This window comes from Pyxicephalus adspersus, chromosome 6 (assembly GCF_032062135.1).
Source record: "Pyxicephalus adspersus chromosome 6, UCB_Pads_2.0, whole genome shotgun sequence".
In the NCBI taxonomy this organism is placed as follows: domain Eukaryota; kingdom Metazoa; phylum Chordata; class Amphibia; order Anura; family Pyxicephalidae; genus Pyxicephalus; species Pyxicephalus adspersus.
In genome coordinates, this window is record NC_092863.1 from 85,972,082 (window position 1) to 85,994,051 (window position 21,970).

Consider the following 21,970-nt stretch of genomic DNA (forward strand, 5'->3'; position numbering starts at 1 on the left):
AAGGTGAAAATTGTCATTCAGAATATAAGAATTTAATAGAATATTATTTTTGTTTTATTATTAATAAAGCATAAAAAATGCAAATAATGTCCACAGGATGATATACACCATGAAACCTATAACAAAACAAAAATGTAAAACTGACGTTCACGATTAGAAAAATATAAAGGTGGAGTCACTCTGTATGGAGAAGAAAGGATGAGCGGCTGGCGACCTCCCTGCATCCTCCTCATTGGAAAAAACACAGCAAAAGAGGTATAAGCTGTGAACTACCATCTCTGCAGTTTAGATAAATCCTGTTTAGATAAATCCTGTGGGCACTATATAAATCCTGTTTATTATTATTATTAATAATAAAAATATTATTCATAAAAATATTAATAATAATAATAATGTTAGTATGTATACATGTTGTAGTTAAAATAAAAATTTGTTTATAGGGATCTAAAAGGCAGATCTAAATAGGGAAAACTTTAGCAAATAGAATGACAAAGCGGGACCAGCTGAGGGATTTGAACATGGAATTTTCTGACTGCTGGGACTTGTAGTGCTACGAATAAACAATCCAATTCAAACTCCGGCTCTTCAATGTCTCAGCAGGTGATATCTTGTTATAAAGTCCGGCAGTGTACATGATGTCACATATATCTCTGTAATAAAACGGCAGCGCTCCAGCTTTTAAAATCTTGCAAATGTTTATTGTAAAAATGTTTTGGGTGTAGAAAGATGGCCGCCTGGTGAGTGTAGAAATATGGCTGACTTCCTGTGATTAAAATAGACACGTGCTTGCTGCAGACTTCAGGAAGCAAGTCAGTGTAGGTTGTGTACAGTAAGTGGGGGCTGTGTGATCTCTGGGGGGTTACGTGTGGGGTTCTTGGTAATGGGTAACTGCAAGATGTCTCTATCCTCCATTCAGGAATGGAAAAGATGTGTTTTACATTAAAATACCAGTGTATATCAATTGCTAAATGTTCCTGTTTTCCAGGATTCATTCATACCAGGGTTGTTAATTTTGGTGTATAGTATGGGTTTAGCTGTCATGTCTTAGATTGTAAGCTCTTTGGGGCAGGGTCCTCTCCTCCTCTTGTGTCACTGTCTGTATTCTGTCTGTCATTTGCAACCCCTTTTTAATGTACAGCGCTGCTCAATATGTTGGTGCTATATAAATCCTGTTTATTAATAATATTAATAATAATAATGTTTACCACAACAGACCAAGAATCCCTCCTACTGCATTATTGCAGGGCCGTGTGCAGCACAGATGCATCAGGGCAGGGTCAGACCCACCTCTGAATCGCACACACCGTGCCAGCCACTCTCAGACCTAAAGAACCAGAGTCTGCACATTTGATAGCCAGGGACAGTGAAAGACACTGGTACAGCTCGCTGCCACCTCTATTCATTCCTGGATTCCTCAGGGATATGGTTCCTGGCATGAGGAAGCTGTAAATGCATTGCAACCTCACCACAATTGTGTACCCCACTATAGAAAGGTGTGTTGGGGAACCATTACTAAATATTGGCACCAACATGCATAATATGTATTTGGATGGGCAGCATGGTGGCTTAGTGGTTAGCACTTGCAGCGCTGGGTCCCAGGTTTGATTCTCAGCCAGGACACTATTTGCATGACGTTTGCAAGTTCTCCCTGTGTGTGTGTGGGTTTCCTCAGGTTCTCCGATTTCACACAGTCCAAAAACATGCAGTTAGGTTAATTGGCTTCCCCCCAAAATTGACCTTAGACTGTATAATGACATATGACTATGGTAGGGACATTAGGTTGTGAGCTTCTTTGAACTATGGACTTTGTACAGTGCTGCTTAATATGTTGGTGCTATATAAATACTGTGTAATAATAATAATGTGTATTACTGCACTGCAATGGTTTTACATGGGCACTCGGTAGTAAACTTGCCTTCCTATACAGTCTGAGATGCCCTATAGACCAGCGGTTGTCCGGGGGAAAATTTTGGCGGTCCACGGCTCTGGCAAGCGCACTCCCGAGCGGGGGCAGCTGGCCAGAGCCGCGGACCATGTCCCCGTCCAGTTCCCTGGCTCAGGGAAGTGGGTGGGCTGTGTTCCTGAACATAACCCGGCCACTCTCCGATAGCAGGCTTCGATCAGCAATGGGAGAATGGGTGGGGTTATGTCATAATGACGTCACTTTGAGTGACACCCGTCTCCCCGCACATGCGTGGTCAGGAGCCGGTGATTTTAGTGGTCCGTGGAACCGAAAAGGTTGGCAACCACTGCTATAGACAATGTTTATCACACTTTTTGCACTTATGTGCTGTGTTAACATATAGTAAATGTGGTATTACTGTGCATTACTGCAGTGCCACTCATTTTAAATGCCATCAGAATGCACCTCTTGCTTGTACAGCAGCACAATGCATATGGCATTTAATTTTTATGGTGTGCTGCAATTTTGCATACATTTTGGTGCATTCACTGGACCATCTTAACTCCATGCACTTTGACTGGGGGAACCAAACCCGTAATGGAATGCTTACATATAATGTAGTGGAAAGATAGTTTGTTTGCATATTACACTGTTGATGGTGTACAGGAAATGTGCAATATGTACAATTGTTTAATTAGGTTAAAATCACATGTGATAGATTGTTCGGTGGAAAATGGTCAAATGGGGTATTATTCTACTAATGTTGCCCTATATATTTTTTCTTGCAAACTACTTTTCTGCAATAAGCAAATATGTATCTTAAAATTGTTTATTCAGATGATTGTCTTATGTCTGACCATTACATCTGGGCAGTTTACATTGCCTTGCTCTGCACATGTCTCCGTGTGGGGGCAACTATCTTGGCGGAAAGGTAGGACTTTGCTTAATATTGCCAGAGAAGCCCCCTGTAGACTTGTGGGGGAATATTCAAGAAGCAGCAGGAAAAGTAAAAGGAATAGACTCACAGAATGGATAAAGCTGAAACTAAGAGATCCTTGCACTGCAGGTCCTCAGGTACAGCTTTCTCACCAGCAAGGAGAACACTGAACATCATCATGATCTCATACTGCTGACATGATGGTCAAGGTAGAGAAAATGCACTGCTATTATCGGAGACAATTGAAGATAAAATATATATTTTTGGGTGCCGAGTGCAAAGACTATGTGCAATGTATCTATCCAATCTATCTCATCTATCTCATCTATCTCATCTATCATCTCATAAGCAAACCGAAATCTAGGTACTGCAGGTAACAGATTTTTTTTTTTACAGGTTTTATGCCATTGAGGTGACGTTTGATTTTAATAGTCATGTCTATGGATGTCACCTTCCTGGGCACCGGATCTGCCTATCCATCCCCTTGCCGAGGGGCCTCAGCTCTTGTGTTCCGTACAGATGGAGAATGTTGGCTGTTTGACTGCGGAGAGGGGACCCAAACTCAGTTTATGAAAAGCCCTCTTAAAGCAAGTAAGTCCGTGTTCCTCAACTAGGGTTCCTCCAGAGGTTTTAGGGGTTCTTTGAGTAATGAGAAATTTGAGATTCTCAGGTCAGTTTAACTGACTCCAATGATCTTTTATTATCTGTAAGGGGGGCATTCTTCCCAATGACCACCATGCTAATATACTGTTAGCTGCAGATATAGTAATGATAGTAGGGGTTCCTTGAGCTTCTGAAATATATTTCAAAGGTTTCCCCCTGGTAAAAAGTTGAGAAAGGCTGAGGTAAGTAAAATGAGGTTACAAAGCTGTCCCAATACATAATTTTGTGTGCCTGGTTAGTCTTTATTCCTGCACTAAATTGCATTCCTGTAATGATTTTGGAGCAGCAGGATGACACCCCTCCCTTGGGATTGACCATTACAGTCTGGGCTTCATGAAAGCGCTCAACGTCATTCAAACTGGAAGACTTAGGACAAGCTGGGGTGGGGAAAGAATAACCGCAAGAAGCAGTTATTAGAGAGAGAGATTGGGGGAAAAATGGACCTGACTTTGTGTTTGAAATGGCTTAAATGTTTTTTTTTTTTTTTTTTTTAATACAAGCATTGTGTTTTAGGCCTTCAAATATTTTCTTATAGGCAGCATGGTGGCTCAGTGGTTAGCACCCTGCTCTCTGCAGTGCTAGGTCCCAGGTTTGAATCCTGGCCAGGACATTATCTGCATGGAGTTTGCAGGTTCTCCCTGTGTTTGTATGGGAATCCGGGTACTCTGGTTTCCTCCCACATCCCAAAAAACTGCATATAGGTTAATTGGCTTCCCCCTTAAATTTACCTTAGACTGTTATAAAAGACATATGACTTTGGTAAGGACATTAGATTGTGAGCCCCATTGAGGGACAGCTAGTGACATGACTTTGGACTCTTGACAGTGCTGCGTAATATGATGGCGCTATGTATATATTGTGTAATAATAATTTAATATGATTAGGGATTAATAATATAATGTATGGTGTTTGAAGATTCAGTTATATAATAGTTTGTGGAATGGGTGAACAGAAGTCCTTGTATGTACAGAAATGTTGCAGCCCCCATCCCCCTAGTTGAGAAATAATCATTTATTTGACATCTATTTTAAACCTTAAGCCAATGTAATGAAATGCAAAACCTGCAGAGCTAATGTTCTTCACCATGTGTTGCCTGCTTGCTGATTAAGTTTTATGATCTGCGTATACCACAGCTGTCACCATCTCTGCAGAAAGCGGCAGGTGCAGTGTATATGAGAGGCTATGGCGTATGTTGGGCACCCACACACGGGCAATGATGGGGATGCTCAAAAAAGACAGCATTGCTGTACACTTCTGAAGTTACAAAATATTCAGAGCAGTACTATTTTACAGGTAAAATTTTGGACCAGACCTGGAATCAAAAGGGGGATTTTTCTAATGAGGTCACTGATAGGAATTTCAATTTAAAGCAGGCCAAACATTTTAATTTGAATGCCACTGTACTCAAATGCAAAAGCTACTAAAAGTTACTAAATGGGGGGGGGGGGGTACCTGAATTTGACTTTGTTTTGCCAATCTACTGTATAGCAGAGCTCAAATTGAGAGAGGAAAGGGCAGTGCATTAAGCCAACTGGTCATCCTACATTGCTAATATGCCAGGAAAGGACATGCTGATATCAGAAATGAGCAGAGTGAGACAAACAAATCAGTCTGTTACATCTCATTTCACTGTCCAGTCAAAGGCTGGGGAAGGGAAGGGGGCAAGACCAGTAAGTTTTACCTAGCAGCAAATACCTGTATAAAATGAATGAACAGAATTAAAAATCCTCTGGTAGGAAAAAATATTTGTTCTGTCTTGCTTTCCAAGATGTCTCATTGCCAAAAGCAGTTGGCGCTATATAAATAATTTTAATGTGTGTACATTGCTTAAGGCTGGAATTCGGCTTTAAAGATATTTTGGAAAACATTTTAGGTTATTGTGCAGCATTGTTTAACTTTGGTTTTTGTTTTGTTGTGTTCCCGCCTGTAGGCAGAATCACCAAGATTTTTATCACTCATCTTCATGGGGACCACATGTTTGGACTTCCTGGTTTACTATGTACAGTTAGCCTCCAGGCTGGCTCTAATCCATCTAAGCAGCATGTAGACATCTATGGTCCTGTGGGATTAAGAAACTTTATCCGCATGAGTTTGGAAATCTCTCACTCTCAACTAGTGTTCCCATATTCAGTCCATGAATTGGTTCCTTCAGAAGACCAATGTCCAGCAGAAGAGTTTAAAGACCTCTCTAGATACGGAGGACAGAATAATCTCGCTTCGGAAGAGAATACTCTTTATGCAGATCCAAGCGATGGGACCTACAAGCTCTTTGAAAATGAGCAATTTGTCGTTCAAGCTTTTAAGCTTTATCATCGTATTCCATCATTTGGGTTTGTAATTGCTGAGAAGGACCGACCAGGAAAACTCAATGCAAACAAGCTAAAGGAACTTGGTAAGAGCTTACCCCTGTGACTAATATTTACTCAATTTTGTACAACCATCACAACCAGGGGAGCACTTGGCTAGGGGGCATGGGGGAAATATGTCCCCCAGAGCCTGTACTAATAAGATAGGTTGGGCTGGTGATCCTTAGTGGAAATTAACCTGTAGAGAACCCCCATTCAGTGACACAAATTGGGGGAGTTATACAGCTACATGCTCAGATGTGTTAACACAGCATTCAGTATGGGAAAGTCTTCTAGCGCCAACTTCCTTTGTGGTTTAGATATGATATAGTTGAATGCATGAGCATGTGATACGGTGCACATAATTAACCATGTCTTTTAGAAATACTGAGGTTTCACCATACCCACCATGGACATGGATTTAGAATCTTGAATATGTAGTATAGGAGGGATATGAGGGCTGTCTAATCACTGGTTACAGAAGCTCTTCTACACCAGTCGCTTTACCTAAGTCAGGGTCAGGAGCTCAACTATTTTATTTGGGGCTCAAAACTGCTAAATTATTTTAGCAGCTGGCTGATTTATTGTAGTCGAGTATGCATCTGCTGGGTCTAAAAAAAGAAGCAGTGGGAACACAATTTTCCAGACAACTTTTGGTGGTTGTCACCAGCAGCTTAGCCAACCCTTTTTTTTTTTTTACTTTGGTGATGTGGTCCTGAAACAAAACCCCTGATGTACATAAAAAAAGCATTATTGCAAAAGCACCCACACAGAAAAAAGTGCACTAGGGTGGGAGGTCTACTAATCCCTGAACAATGCTGCAGGACTAGGTAACAAGGCTCGCAGTACTAAGTTGGTAGCTCCCCTGAAAGCAGACTCCTAATGGAGAGCAAATGACCATGGGGCCAAGAAGCTCCCTAAGACCATCAGTGCTGGCCTAGAAGGCAACCAGCATCCTACGTTCGAGTGACACAAAAAACACTTTACTGATGTGACATAAAACATAAATAAGTGCACAGTGAATAACTCATGCACTGGTTCTTGATGAACCCGTGTTTCAACATTTTACAACAGGTGGTGGTTGGTACAGAACCTCTCACTCTTGCCCCCCATTCATTAGCTCAGAGCAGCTGCAGGTGAGTCACTGCCTGGGGTGTAGTGGGGTGGGCACGACGCACGCTTACTTTTTTTCGTGACCCCCGTGTAAGCTCTCCCTACGCACTACCCACTGGTAGCCTTCACTATTACCATGCCCCCTCTTCTTTTTTTACAACCACAGCCCTGGGCACTATGCAGTATCTCAACTATGGACACTGTTCATGGGTGTAAAGAAACAATAACTGCACTGCAAGTCATTTATTTTAGATTTCTAATATTTCTTACCAGCTGAAATATTTAAATACCTTGACATTGGCAGTGCCCATTTTAGCTATAGAAATGAGGGAAGAGTTAGGGCGCTGTATGAGATTTCTACTTGTCAGCTCTGAAATGATTATGTTTTTACTGGTTTCTTTTTTATCTGGATAAACGTTACAGTTGGTGAGCAGTTAGTGTCTGTCACCCACAGAAATACCATATGTGACAATTTCCATGCTATTAATAGGTCTTATTGTAATATCTTGTTCTTTCTGCAGGTATTCAGCCTGGTCCTATTTATGGCAAGCTCAAACTTGGCTCCTCTGTTACACTAGAGAATGGACAGACTATCCATCCGTCGGTTGTCCTGGGGGACCCCGTGCCTGGAAGGAAAGTCTGTATACTTGGAGACTGCTCAGGTGTCATCTCATCGGGGGCCACAAAGCTTTGCCAGGATGCCAACCTTCTCATTCATGAAGCTACACTAGATGATGATCAGATGGACAAAGCCAAGGAACATGGTCACAGCACGCCCAAAATGGCTGCTGAGTTTGCAAATTCCTGTTATGCAAAGAAACTGGTCCTGACTCACTTCAGTCAAAGGTTTAAGCCTCTAGGAAAAATTACGGAAGAGGAAGATGACATGGCTATACTGAAGACTCAAGCAGAAAGCTTTTTGAAGGGACAAGATGTTTATTTAGCAAAGGACTTTTTAACAATCACAATTCCAACGATAAAAGCAGATTAGAGTAAGAGTATGCCCTCACTGGCCATGACGTTGCTGTGCTTTTACCACTTCCTCATACCAGTGAACCGTTGTCTCTGGGGAGGTGCCACATCTAGCTTCTCCCTGTGGCAGCCCCATAGAGAATGAACGTGGACCGGAGTAAGCGGTACCGGTACCACTCGGTACTGTCAAATGTGCAGATGCAGGTTCTTGAAGAACTAGCATTGTGGTGAGAGTGACTGAGACTTTGCCAGCCACCATGAGCCATGGGGGATTATTTGATCCTGAAGCAGGTCCAAAGCTGTCCTAATGATCTCATTTTTATAGGTCCTTAGGACAGGGTCTTTTGGAGGAGCAATTTTCAACATCAGCAAGGACAAGTCATTTAGACCCTGAGTGTTATGGCTTCCTCTAGGTGCTACTTCTTTCCCCAAAGGAACAGTGAGCCAAAGCAACCGAATCGAGTCGACTTTGCTTACCCTGTCCCAAACTAAGCCAGGGGCACACAGAACATTGTTACACATCTAAATATTAAACGTTTTAAAAAAAAATGACCCTGAAATAATTCTTAATTTAAAGCCCAGGGTGGTGTTGAAGCCCTGGTACCCTGAGTACTGTTTGGGGCTCTTTGGAATCAGCTGTGTAACCATTTGCTTTGAAAAGTACTGGTTGTTTGAGAAACACCATTGCGTTTGTATACCCTGAATATTGATTTAATATTTGGGGTAAAACAAAAAAAAAGTAATTGTAGATATTTTGGCTTTTGAACACTGAAATGTTTTATTTTATGTCACTTAATGTGACTTTTTATGGGGTTTGTTGGTTTATGTATCGGATTAAAAACTCTTTAAATAACTTTTTATTGCTTGGTATTTTTTCTTTTTCTATTTATCTCTTTGGTTTTTAAATGAACTCGTCAAGTATTATGCAGCACTTAAGACATTGTTCATTTTAGTTCCACTTTGTGAACCTTAAGTTCCATAGCTTCCTGTGCCACTCATTTGTTAGGTTCTCTCTTTTAACTTCTTATTACAGCTTGGTCTCCGGCTCATTCTAATTTTTAGTTTCTCTCTGTGCTGAGAGATCATGGAAGCTACCATTGCTGAACCCAATGCAAAGAATGCCAATTACTTGGATGTATATCTGGTCTAAATGGAGTCTCCTAATGCAGGACTATAGTTCAAACATTGTGAGCAGCTAGGAGTCTTATTGAAGAATGGATAGGCGATTATCCTTCTGCAATAAAACATACTTACCCGACTGTTCACAAACTTTTCTTTGTACTACATGGGGCTGCTGGGACTGAATGAACTGTGAGTATGCCCTGGTGCTACGTCATCCTGATCAATATGGCAATGCTAACACCTGGAAGAGGGCCAAATGCAGATGACAGCACCTATGATGGAGCAAAGACGTGAACATTTACATAAATAATTGCAATCAGGCAGGAAAGCTTATTTTATTGGAGAAGGAACTTTGTCTATATTTTCTGCAATAAAGGACCTGCCTGGTCTCAATGTTTGTTTTGATGATATAATTCTGTTTTAAAGTGGACTTCTCGGTATGTTTTATAAGAGTGCACAGATACATTCCTGACCTAACACAATGGGTAATAACGGTAACCTTAGAAAACCTTGGGTGGCACAGCACATCCCAAAAACATGCAGTTTGGCTAATTGGCTTCCCCACCAAATTGCCCTTAGACTGTGGTAATGACATATGACTATGGTAGGGACATTAGATAGATTGTGAGCTCCTTTGAGGGACAGCTAGTAATATGACTATGGACTTTGTACAGCGCTGTGTAATATGTCAGAAATATATAAATACAAGATGATAATAAAAAAAACCCTTGACTGCACAGCAAATAAAATGCCAGAGGCTTTATTACATTTGCAGAGCAGTACACCTATTACTAAAGCCACGTTTAATTTCTGTTGCTGGAAATTTTTCTTGATGACTTGAATGAATGAGCGTTGTACACACAGCTTTGTTCCATTCTATGGTGAGGATGAGCAGGAGACTCCCTGCTGCATTCTCTCTTAAAGAATATGACAGATTGCCTCTAGTTGGTCATTTAAGGATCCATCATGGAAGATGACTAGATTTTTATATATGGCTGAGCTAAGGTTCTACGTTTAGGTTTGTATTATCAGGACATTATTGCAGAAAGGGACGGGCGATGTCCTACCATGCGCAGCATTAGCTGTGGTTGCCATGGAATCCTGTCAACCCTGGCTTCCCTTGCATGTGCCGGGATGAATGAATGGAGTTACGTCATCCTGGCACAGCCAATCAAAATGGTAAAGATGTTCGGAAAGAAGAGATGGCGGCGCCTACTGCGGGATGGCGGACAGGTGAAACAGACACCCTCTGACAGGTAAATAAGCCCCATTGGCTGCAATATAAACCTGACAGCTATACTATAAAAAGTAATTTTTCCCCAGATTTTGTTATAGGTTTTCCATCACTTCCTAAGTAGAAACCCCAGGCCTTTGTACACATCCCTCAGCCATGCTTGTGCTTTATTTATATGTAAAATGTTTCAGCCCCTCCCTTCTCTCTCCCCCTTCCCTCCCATTTACCCAATGGTCAAAACCATCAATCACACAGCTCCTGTTGCCATAGTAAAGTGTAAGCCCCGCCCCTATCCCTCAGCTGTTCCTCATTCCCGCTAGCGATTGGCTCCTCCTTTTCCTTTCCTTCCCTGTTATTCAATCACATCTCCCGTTACCATGGTGACATCACAGCCCCTCCTCTCCTCCTCGTTCCCCCCGTCCAGCATTGCCTTTTTCCCCGCCCAGCATTGCATTTTCCCCGCCCATTGCTCCTTCCACTATCCCCGCCCGTCAATCACACTTCCTGTTACCATGGTAAGCAACCCAGCCATTCCCCCTCTCCTTGCTCTTGGCTGCGGTCCTGCCCACACATTCCCGCTAGCCGCCCAGCTCCTCCCCCCGCCCTCCTCAGTGTCCCGGATGTAGCCGCCGCTGTGGTCGCTGTTGCGCACGCTCGACCCGTGAAGGGGGTTTGTTGTCTGCGGCCTGCGCCGCTCGGGAGTCCGGAGAGGCACGGGAGGAGGAGCGGGATAGTTCGGCGCCTTACTATCGACGCTGTTTCCTCCGGGCTGGAGGAGGCGAGCAGCCGGGGAGCACACGGGGCCCGGCCAAGTGCGGGTGAGTGTGGGGCAAGGGGTGGGGTAAACAGCTGGGCCCTAATCTATGACCTCAGACGTGGGGCCCCGAATTAACATTGGAGCGCCGATCCGCCTTTAGGTGCCCCAGCATGGTCGTGTGAGCCTTAAAATTATCTGCACAAAGTGGACCTGTCTCCAACAACAATGCCATGTGGTCACGTGACTCATGTGGGGACTGAACACACCAATCATATACCGATGCCATGGGGGGTATAAACCTGTGTGTGCCCATCATTGTGTATGGACTGATTGCATTCATCTCCATTGTAATAGGTTCATCCACTGGCAGGAAGAAAGTTTATCAATATTTGTAATAACATGTATAATATTTATATATTGTGCTGTAAGGCATGCATATGATTGCTCTGAATTTCATCTAAACATTTAAATAGATAAAATGCTTATTGGAGGGTTTTATGTTCCATAGGATTTCCAATTCTTCCCATCAGATCCCCACATTCTGCACAGCTGGGTGGATGACTCTACCGAATAGCAATCTCTAGGGTTATATTAAAGAGGAACTAAACTGAAAAGTTCCCAAAAAACCCATTTCCCTCATCCTCCTCAGGGCACTCTGATCCATCCGGGGGTGCCTGGAGCCAGTGCTGCAGGCGCCGCTATCTTTTCCTCTTCTTCCGGGTTCTTCATCTACGTCACCCGACCCAGGGCCGAGATTGGGTGCCAATCTCACTGCGCATTTGTGCAAACTTTTCTGTTTGCGTGAAAAGGCTCCTTCTGCGCCTGCCCGAGCATCTCCTTCACAGAAGGAGCACCCAAGAGCCTCCTGGGATGTGTGACGTAGGTATCCCAGGAGGCTCTGCGCTCCTATTCGTTTTCGATCGCCTAGGCATTCGAGAATTAGGAGGTGATGCTGCACTTAAAATAACAAACAAAAAACCAATAATTTTACTTAACATAAAAAGGTTGTCTACTCTTCTATGTAAAGTGAAATTTTTGAGTTTAGGTACGCTTTAACCTCCCTGGCGGTATGATTAACAAGGATTTTTAAATGTAAAAGCAGTACATTTATTAATCCTCAATATTTTTAATTTCCTGCCCTCCAGCATAAGACTCGTGAGCAGATGCCCTTGCCCCCGTCTGCTTCTCCTGGCCTCGCGTCCCCAATGTTCACACGCCAGGGGATGCAGATGCCAGCCGGGCACTGCTGGCGGATGCCGTGGGAAACAGGTAGGAGTTTTAAACTCTCTGGCAATTCCACCCAGAGTGTGGATTGGGGTTACCTCTTTTGTTATGGAAAATCCACCTCGTGTTACACTTGGGAATACTGCCAGGGAGGTTAAAGCAGAACTAAACCTGCCCAACCTGCCTATATGCATCCCAGCGCTTGATGCTGCCATCTTCCTCTTCCGGATGATCTTTGGCCATTTTGATTGGCTTTGCTGGGATGACGCAACTCTTGCGCAGGCGTATAGGCGTTCATTCATCCCGGCACAGGCAGGGGAGGACAGGATTGCTGAGTTTCTCTGATGCTGCGCATGCGCAGCAAATCTTCATGCCAGAAACTCAGAGTTTGGTCAGAAATAATATTGCAGAATTGAGATTGCTGGTACCTTTCTGCTATCACCTGCCTGATGATGGAAACTTAAAAGTGTAACTTTAAGGATTCCCAATTCTGGCTGTGCGGTTGCACAGCTGAGTGATACCACCAGCTTCCATGTTGTAGACTGGATAGGAAACTGGTCCTGTTAGAGAGGTTTTGTATTCATTAGCATATAATTAGAAGTAAACTTGCTCCCTTTGCAGCTTTTCCTGTTTCATTTTCATGATGATTGGCCAGGTCAGGAGGATGTGCGCATGCAGATCATCCCGGCACCCAGGTGTGCATGTGCAGCTCATTGTACATTCTACAGAAGATTGCCAACAGGCAAGTAACTTTGTGTTCCTGCTGAGGAAACGTAGCATATCTTTTCAGAAAGGACGCTGGTGTCAAATCTACAATCACTGGTGAAGCAGCGCACCATTGCAGGTGGCCGAGCAGCTGGCAAGGTGTCAGCCACAGGGAGCCACATGGGAACACTGCAGATCTGAACCTTCCCTTTAGGCTATGTACACACATGCAATAATTGTCATGGGAAAAGATCTTTTACTATCTTTTTTGACGACAAATGATTGCACAACTCGTAAAGGAGCGCTGTACATACAGCACTATTCTGTTGTATGGAGAGGGGGAAGAACTATGGAGCGTTGCCCCTCTGCGCTCCCTCCTCTTCCCTTCCATTATGATAATTTCTCATCTGTGGATCCGCCAGGATGGTCATTCGGATGACGAGTGCTGTACACATGCCAGATTCTTCAATATCAGCCCTGAGCCCATTATCAGACGAAATTCATTCAACCACAAAAAATATATTTAGCTAAAGGACAATAAACTTTAAAACTGCTGACCAATAAGCCAGTTATAGTGCAGTAAGGTACGCAATAGCAAAGGACACTAATGGGACTTATGTTCTTAAGTGGTACACTTAAATGTTAGGGGTTAACCCCCCCTTTATTCTGTGCACATCAATTGTGACCCTTTAAGTCCTGTTTTACCAGATATATATTAAATCAGCAACGTACAATGTAGGCTTATGAGTGATATAACCAAGAATGTGAACACCACAGATCAAAACCTGTGTGTTTCACAAACAAAATATTCTGTTTCTGTTTCCTCGAGAAAGGGGCTTAAACAAATTGTAAAAAAAAATCACAAATCTAATGTATGATAGTGTAATTGTATCAAGGTGTTACCCAAAAAGTCATATAATCACCCTTCAAGCACCTCTACATTTCAGAATTGCTCTTATGCCTCTGAGCAGCTTTTGATAGCAGTGTTCTCTGCATTTAAAGCACTTCTATTGTCACATAAAAGAAACATCTCACTACTGACCTGCCCTACTGCCTGTGCCTACAATTTTACAACAAGAATCTTCTCCCTCGCACTGATATTCACATGTTGGATATGTTGTCCCGCACAGAGCTCCTCTTCTGGCTGCTACTTCACTTTAGCTCTGCAGGGATAAAGTAGAACCCTAGCTTAGGCTACGTACACACGTTAGATGATTCTCGTCCCATAATCATCTTGGGGTGCTAATATCATATGGGAATCTGGCGTGTATACAACTCTCGATGAATGAACGCAATGCAAGTGAAGAAGAGAGAGTGCAGCGGGGTGCCTCTTGCTCATCCTCCCCTCCCCTCTCCATAGAGTGGAACAGTTCTGTATGTACAACATTCGTTCATGCATTGTTCAGGCTCCTCCATGATTCTCCACCAGGGAATGTCAGATTCATGCTTCAGAAATAGACCCATTGATTGGGTCATCTTAAAGCAGAATATTCTGTACCCCATGGATTGGGTCACCTTACTACAGAATATTCTGTACCCCATAGATTGGGTCACTTTACAACAGAATATTCTGTACCCCATTGATTGGGTCACCCTACCGCCGAGTATTCTGTACCCCATAGATTGGGTCTCCCTACAGCAGAATATTCTGCACCCCATACACCGGGTCACCTTAGAGCAGAATATTCTGTACCCCATACACCGGGTCACCTTAGAGCAGAATATTCTGTACCCCAACCCCATACACCGGGTCACCTTAGAGCAGAATATTCTGTACCCCATACACCGGGTCACCTTAGAGCAGAATATTCTGTACCCCAAAGATTGAGTCACCTTACTACAGAATATTCTGTACCCCATAGATTGGGTCACTTTGTCAGGTTGTAGGAGAGCATTCCTTACCTGGTTGCCTTGCAGGGAAATTCTCTGTACCCTGTAGGATGGGCCGGCTCGCAATGCCTGATTTTGATTTATTTAGCAATTACATTTCTGACAAATGCGGAATTCATAGAACAGTCTGTACACTTCAGGGAAACATGTAATTTATAGGGGCAAAAAGGCAGATGTGATAAACCCGCAGGTGTGCTCCTGGCCATGAAACAAGCAGTTGGAATCTACACAGACTTGAAGAATATATGAACCGTGTGGTGACCTAGGATCTCTGCTGTGCAAGGAATGAGTGCTAACAGTTAAGCTACAGTACCAACCCTTCATTACATGATGATACTTTTCCTGTGCCAGTCTGGTATCCCAAAACTTGTGTTCTTAGTACAGAAGTGTGCTTCCTTATTGCTGACAAGTTCTGGTGTTACCTGTATTTGATCAGCCTCCTGTGTGTGGCTCCCTGAAATGTATTGTGATTAGGGGCCCATCATATTCCATTCCCCTGACTTATGAGAGGACCTATATTGGCTGCTAAAGGACACCGATTGGAAGGCAACAAAACTTTGTTCTAAAGTCAGAGGATTTGGGTTTTTGGTATCAGACAGGAATTTCAAAAAACGTCAAACCAGCACCAAACCCTTTTCATTTGTTCTTAAACAGCAAATAACCAACAAGCTTTTTGTTCTTTTTTTTGCAGCAGAGATATGTCGGCTGATAAGTCTGCACTTTATATTTTCATTGAGGAAGTTGTAGCTCATCTGTTCACCCCTCTATCTCATCTGTAATTAAATAACTCAGTTGTTGTGGTGTAAAACGTTTCCCAGAATACACCCACTGCATTCTGTGCCCTCCCATGATAACAAAATGACCGCTATGACATTTATCAAAGCCACCTCCACCAATTTCAGCACTGCCTTTTAAAGTTGATCTTAGTGGTGATGCAGCAGGCAGGAAGTTACACATCCCTTGGTAAAGATTGTGCTCCGTTTAGGAACCTGCTGGTTGCAGTGGTGAAGGGAATCCCTAAAGACAGCTAATGTCTTTGGACCCTAAATTTTAAGCTAAACTAAACCCAAAATAAGAAAAACACATCTACCTTTTATCCCGTGGATCTGTCGATCATTCGGGAGGTTTGTTTCTTTGGGTCCCGTGTCATCCTGGTATCCATCTTCGGCTGGGTGTAGAGGAAGTGCTGGGTGCGGACATCATCTTCTTTCATCCTCCAGGTTATTCTTCCTACGTCATCCGATCTTGCACTGCGCAGAATCTAGATCGGGTGGCGTAGATTGGGGAAAAAGAGGGCCAATCTCACTGCGCATGCATGAGATCAACAATTTTTTTCTTCCATTAAAGAAAGGTCTCCTGCGCATGCCTGAGACAAGGGCATGCGCAGAAGGAGCACCAAAGAGCCTCACTGGAATGCATGACGTAGATATCCTGGGAGGCTCTGCGCTCCATTCTGTCTTGATTGCTGTGTTTAAATAGGAGGGTTGTCTACCCTTTTTGTAAGGTAAAAGTTTTAAGTTTAGGTCCGCTTTAAGTGTCATGATTGTGTCTCCCATTTTACAAATGAAATCAGCCTTTGGGTTGTGCTGTAGTCTGCAGCTGTGCTGTATAGGTTTACACGTAGTGATATCCCCAGGGCCTCCTATTTGTCATCTGAATTCTGTCTACCAGCCAAGTTTAATGTACTGGAGGGCTTAATTTTGCTGCTGTAATAAATGTCGGGCACCGTTAGGTCTTTACCTGGGGCTTTGTAAAATGATAATTATTTCAGTAATCCCAGATGCTCTGTGATCATGTTTGTTGGAATGGTATAGATGACATCTTGGATTTGTAATGTTACCGTCCATCAGGACCTCACCTTGTCTGTGGAATTTTACATGACTGTGGCACCCCGGTGTTGAACTTTCTCTCTTGATCTCAGTAGACAGTACCTTGGGATTATTTTGGCATAAATGAGAAATTTTACTGTTGTTGGCAAATTTCCTATGTTCAGTAAAACAAAAACTTTGTTGTAATACCATCCAGCTTATATCTCTACAAAACTGGAGAATTTTATGTATAACATTAGTATTTGCCAACCAAGGTTCCTTGAGCAGTGACCTTTTTGTGTCTCTGGTAGCACGGACACCAATGATCTTTTTGGCTATCTGTGCAAGTGGCATACAAGCTGGCAGTACATTGGCCTGGTGGGAAGAATGTTGCTTACATTACTGGTCAGTGGGAAGAATGTCACCCTTACAGATTATTGTTGTCACCTAAACTGACATGAAAAGCAAAACTGCTCTATGATCCCTTCACAATCTCTGGGTGAAGCCTGATTGAGAAACATTGCTCTAAAGCTGTCTTCTGAACTTGGGTTCCATTAAACTCTAGGTTTTCTGCAAAAGTTGTTTGTAGTTCATTAGGCTGTGGCTGATTCCCTTCCCATTTGGTGCCATTGTTTTAAAGCCATGGCAGAGCAGCGTAGAATGGTGACATTGTGACCCCCACTGTAAGGTGCATAGGGTTTCTTTTCCTGACCTCCAATGTTTCACTAAAGAGGGGACCTACGATTCTGTATATGCAATGCAACAATTTGGAACCATAAACCACAAGAGACATGTTTGTTTTTTTCAGTCATTGTTCCAATGTTTCCTTACTGAAATTAAATGGTTTCCCCTCTCTTGGTCATATTTACTAATTGTGCTAGCACCTCCCTTTATAATGGTGAACAATTTTTTTTTTATTCCCACTCCTTAAAAATAAATCCTAATACTCGTGCAATGTTTGTTGTCTATAGAATTGATGTAAAAATGTTCCCTGTATGGCTATGTGTCGTCTAATATATCTTGTGTATTTTGACAACGGTGACTCATAGACGTTTATGGGATGTGGCATATCTTTTCCGGCAATTTCTCATCCCCTGAGGAATTTTCACATCTTTAGATCCATTAAGGTATCAGGTTTAGTGGTGTACGTACTGCGCATGTGCTTTGAAGCTTTATGTTCTCTCATTAAGGGCTGCTAATGCACCTTCTGTCACCCTTTTAAATGTAATCAGCCATTGTTTTAGGCTTTTAAAGACAAGAATATAGTATTTATCCTTGGTACCTTCCATATTGCAACTTACAGGGTTATTGGACACATGCTAACAAAATGTGGATATTGTAAAGGAAATTTTAGAGATCCCTTTAGGTTCATTCTGTTATATGGCTAAATGCCTTGGTCTTTAGGCCATATCATAGACAATGGGGATTTACAGGACCAGCTTTGCTCTATTTCGATCCAGGTTTTTGACTGCCAGATGGTTCTTCTGGTGAGATGGGGCCATGATATAACTTTTTATTTTTGGACATATCCAGGCTTACTCCACCCTGGTTTTACCTTATTGGTCAACTGAGCCTTAGGTTTCTGCTCTAACAAAACTCTATTTTTAGTTGTCTAAAAAGTTTTTCTTCAGGTGTATTAGGAAAGTTTGAAAGAAATTAAGCAATCCAGGAGTATTCATCATTGGAAAGGCTATATTGTACCTTTTTTTAATCCTTTGGGATCTTCTAAAAAAATCCTTTAATATTCATACCTCATGGATTTACTGGTTCCAGTGGAAGTGTGCGTTGCATGGCGAAGGTGAATTACCTTACACATTAGTAACTCTAGGTCCAGCATTTTTTTATTCTTGGTGCTGTTCATTAACTTTGTGTGTTTTTATACTTTTTTTTTTTTTTTTTGTAATAAACCTCGATGTTGAGGCAATGTGTTATTTTTGTCCAGGACAAAGGCGAATTTTCCATGTGTGTTCTGTTTGTTTTGATGAGATGGTGAAAAAGGCCGAGTCGCGTGATCTTTGTCAACTTTTGTGTGTGAATATCTATTGTGCTGCTTGTGCAATGGATTTCCTCACCGCTGTTCAGAAGATGGGAGTCTGGTGCTATTCTCCTGTAGTCCTAATACTTTTTTTACTTGCAGAATGCAGTGTGTGTATTGCTAAGAAGTGGAATATAATGTACATGGGATGGGTTTGTTTAGGTTAAAATGTGTTTGATCTCTTTTATGTGCCCTAAAACTTGGTTTAGATGAAAGGGGTCTCTGATGAGACTTGTGGGTATTTCATGTTTTCAGGGACTGCTAAATGTATTGTTTTAATACAGACTAAACCTTCCTGGACCACTAACAGAAGTTTAAAAAAAGGGCTTTCGTGTATATTATTAAAATATAGGTGTGCTTGGTTCATATGCATTCAGGCTGATTCAGCCTCCATGCATTTACAAATATTTCATTGGAAAAATGATTTTAACACACGCTGAGAACAGTGTCTATAAATCCTAATAATTTCACTTTTGGTCTGTAGAATATATCAATAAAATCTTTATACCTAATCAGAAAAAAAAACATTTGAATCCAATACTGTCTGCACACTGCAGCCTTATCAACCCTGTGCAGATCGCTTATATGAGATGTTCTGTAGTCCTAAACTACTTCATGGTAATATGCTAAAAATGTTTTTTTTAACTGTAGGTGAGTGGTGGCAGCCCATGTTTTGTGACCTAACTTCCACTAACCACCCAAAAACAGCCGGGTGGTTGCTGAAAAGTGCCGGGTGGTACGCCCAGCTAAATGGGCATGGGAAGAACACTGCCAACCCCAATCTAGTACAGCAAGTGAGCATTGTTACCCCATTACAAGAAATGTATGATAATCTAGTAAACACTAATGCAAAAGAAAAAAAATTCAGTGACATTTTTTTAGGCTGGGAAAGAAAATTTAGGTGGGTGGCAGCCCTTGTATTGTGGCCCAACTTATCAGTTACTACTCAAAAACAGCCAGGTGGTTGCTGAAAAGTGGCGGGTGGTGCGCCCAGCTAAAAGTGTCTGGGGAGAACACTGCAACGTGGACACCCCAGATCTATGTATGCCGGTCAGTTACCCTTAACATACATTGAGGTTCATCATCATTGTGGAGTTTACTGACGACCTCAGTAAACTTTTATTTTTTTTTTTAGTAAAGTTTAATTCTTTTTTTTGTTTTTTTTTTTTTGTTTCTGGTTTCTTCAATTAGGTTTGAGGATTCTCCTTGCATCACTGCAATAAGTGAAACTTGAGCAGAGAAAACAGAATCTATCAAGATGTCTATAACGAACACGCCTACGAGTAACGATGCTTGTTTAAGCATCGTCCACAGCTTGATGTGTCACCGCCAGGGAGGGGAGAGCGAGACATTCGCAAAGCGGGCCATCGAGAGTTTAGTGAAGAAGTTGAAAGAGAAGAAAGATGAACTGGATTCTCTGATTACTGCAATAACTACAAATGGAGCTCACCCTAGCAAATGTGTCACTATCCAAAGAACTTTAGATGGCCGTCTGCAGGCAAGTCCTTTTCATAGAAATGCTACATTGAAATTTTTATTATAATGTTTGTATATATTCTTTGTAGTCCTATTTAGCTATGACAGCAAACAGGTTAATGTGAACCTGTGAAGATAGAAATGTAGGTGCTTCCATTATGTACCTGTTTGTAAAAAGGTCTGTCAAACTAACCCTGGCTTCACGGCCTATGCAAACACTTATGGCCTGATTTGTTAAAGCTCTTCCTAGGCTGGAGAGGATACACTTTTATCAGTCAACCTGGGTGATCCAAAAATTCTGGCATGGATGTGGTCTGGAATTGAAAACATTTGTTAACAAATGGCAAATGACTTTAAGAAATCCATTCCATCACCCATTTTCACTGTTGAAATTGTATCCTCTCCAGCCGGTGGGAGCTTTACATGGAAGCAGTGAAATCTAAAGACATCTGAACTACCATTTTGCTAGACTTAAGTAATTGATTTTGCTAGTTAGTGAAGGCTTTAGGGCCTATACCCTCCAAAAAAGAAAGACTTCAGTGGCAGCTTCCATGATTTTATCTCTGCAAGTTTGCTTTGTATTGACGTGTGAGGCTATAATTTGGCTTTGTAATAACTTTTATAGTTGGATGGAATTCTAATGGGAATATTTTGGTATAGTTTTTTTGTATATAGGTTTGCATGTTAGAAAGCTTTCTAGCAACCGTACCAACCAGTGATTAAACTTTTGAATAAAGTTGGCATTTAAAAGTGCACTACTAACAGAATAGTAAAAAAAGGTATAAAATGCAATTCATGAGTGGTGAAAAATGGTTTACTGCAGAAAATGTACCAGCAAATTTAATGCCTGGGATTGGTTGGCTGTCTGCAGGCCATATCATTTTGCCAAAAATGGTTTTCCTTTAAAGATACAAAACTGTTCACTCACAATTCCCCATCCCTCTACCACTGCACAGTTCAATTCATATACATAATCCGTATGGATAAAACTTTCTTATTAGCGATATCACCTGCAGGACTTCATCACTGCACTTCCCATTTGCTGGTGGATGGAGTTCTGCATTTCTAACAGCTGAAAGTATGCCATAGGGAATGGTCTGTTGAGATTGAGTGCAGCAGCATTTGTAAGTTGTTATGAAGTGGATTAGAAGGATGTAAACCGGGCGTCCCCTCTGACATGTTCAAAGAAGATACTGCTTTGCCTTGAATCTCATGCAGGGCAGCCAATAAGGCTGCAGGGAAGAACAGTGCCATTGTATGACTCGATGGTGATGTAAGCCGATGAGTCTAGAAATAAGTAAGCTAGGTATAAAGGTGGTTATCATGTCATTCGGATATGAATGATTCAGCAGATAGTTCATTGACTTTAACTTCAAAGAAAACTGCTGGATGGTTTAAAAATGCTTGTACGGATTGGTTTACAGACTAATGTGAACAGCCTAGTGCCTATGATAAAGAGACTAATGTGGTTAAAAAAATCTTACATGTAATTTATTTATCTCGACAGGTGGCTGGTAGAAAGGGCTTCCCCCATGTCATATATGCCCGCCTCTGGAGATGGCCTGATCTTCATAAGAATGAACTAAAGCACGTCAAGTATTGTCAGTATGCCTTTGATCTGAAGTGCGACAGTGTCTGCGTTAACCCTTATCACTACGAGCGGGTTGTGTCCCCAGGAATAGGTATGGGATGCATATTGGATTTTTTCTATTGGTTATGTGAACTTTGAGCATTCAGGAGATCTGTGCTTCTTCTAAAAACAATAAAAATGTCTGCAAAAGACATA

At 42.0% G+C, this 21,970-nt stretch overlaps 2 protein-coding genes across 4 annotated transcripts in view; both read left to right on the plus strand.

The window, feature by feature from the left end:
- Positions 1 to 775: 775 nt before the first annotated feature.
- ELAC1 (elaC ribonuclease Z 1) lies at positions 776 to 8,786 on the plus strand. 2 transcript variants are annotated; one of them, XM_072416468.1, is made up of 4 exons: positions 776 to 829; positions 3,237 to 3,431; positions 5,434 to 5,895; positions 7,483 to 8,786. In XM_072416468.1, the coding sequence occupies exons 2-4, from the start codon at positions 3,275 to 3,277 to the stop codon at positions 7,950 to 7,952; spliced, it is 1,089 nt and encodes a 362-aa protein (XP_072272569.1). In that variant the 5' UTR covers positions 776 to 829; positions 3,237 to 3,274; the 3' UTR covers positions 7,953 to 8,786. The 2 variants fall into 2 exon arrangements, with proteins under 2 accessions (XP_072272569.1, XP_072272570.1); XM_072416469.1 differs by lacking the exon at positions 776 to 829 and having other exon boundaries at positions 3,157 to 3,431.
- A 2,106-nt stretch (positions 8,787 to 10,892) lies between these two features.
- The window catches only part of SMAD4 (SMAD family member 4), a 21,584-nt gene continuing 10,506 nt past the window's right edge, over positions 10,893 to 21,970 (plus strand). Inside the window, exons 1-5 of one of the 2 annotated variants that reach the window (XM_072416472.1) lie at positions 10,893 to 11,107; positions 19,360 to 19,420; positions 19,669 to 19,758; positions 19,900 to 20,206; positions 21,692 to 21,866. In XM_072416472.1, the coding sequence (XP_072272573.1) occupies positions 19,967 to 20,206; positions 21,692 to 21,866 (415 nt within the window). In that variant the 5' untranslated portion in view covers positions 10,893 to 11,107; positions 19,360 to 19,420; positions 19,669 to 19,758; positions 19,900 to 19,966. The remainder of the gene's footprint in view (positions 11,108 to 19,359; positions 19,421 to 19,668; positions 19,759 to 19,899; positions 20,207 to 21,691; positions 21,867 to 21,970) is intronic. The other variant, XM_072416471.1, reaches the window with a different exon arrangement.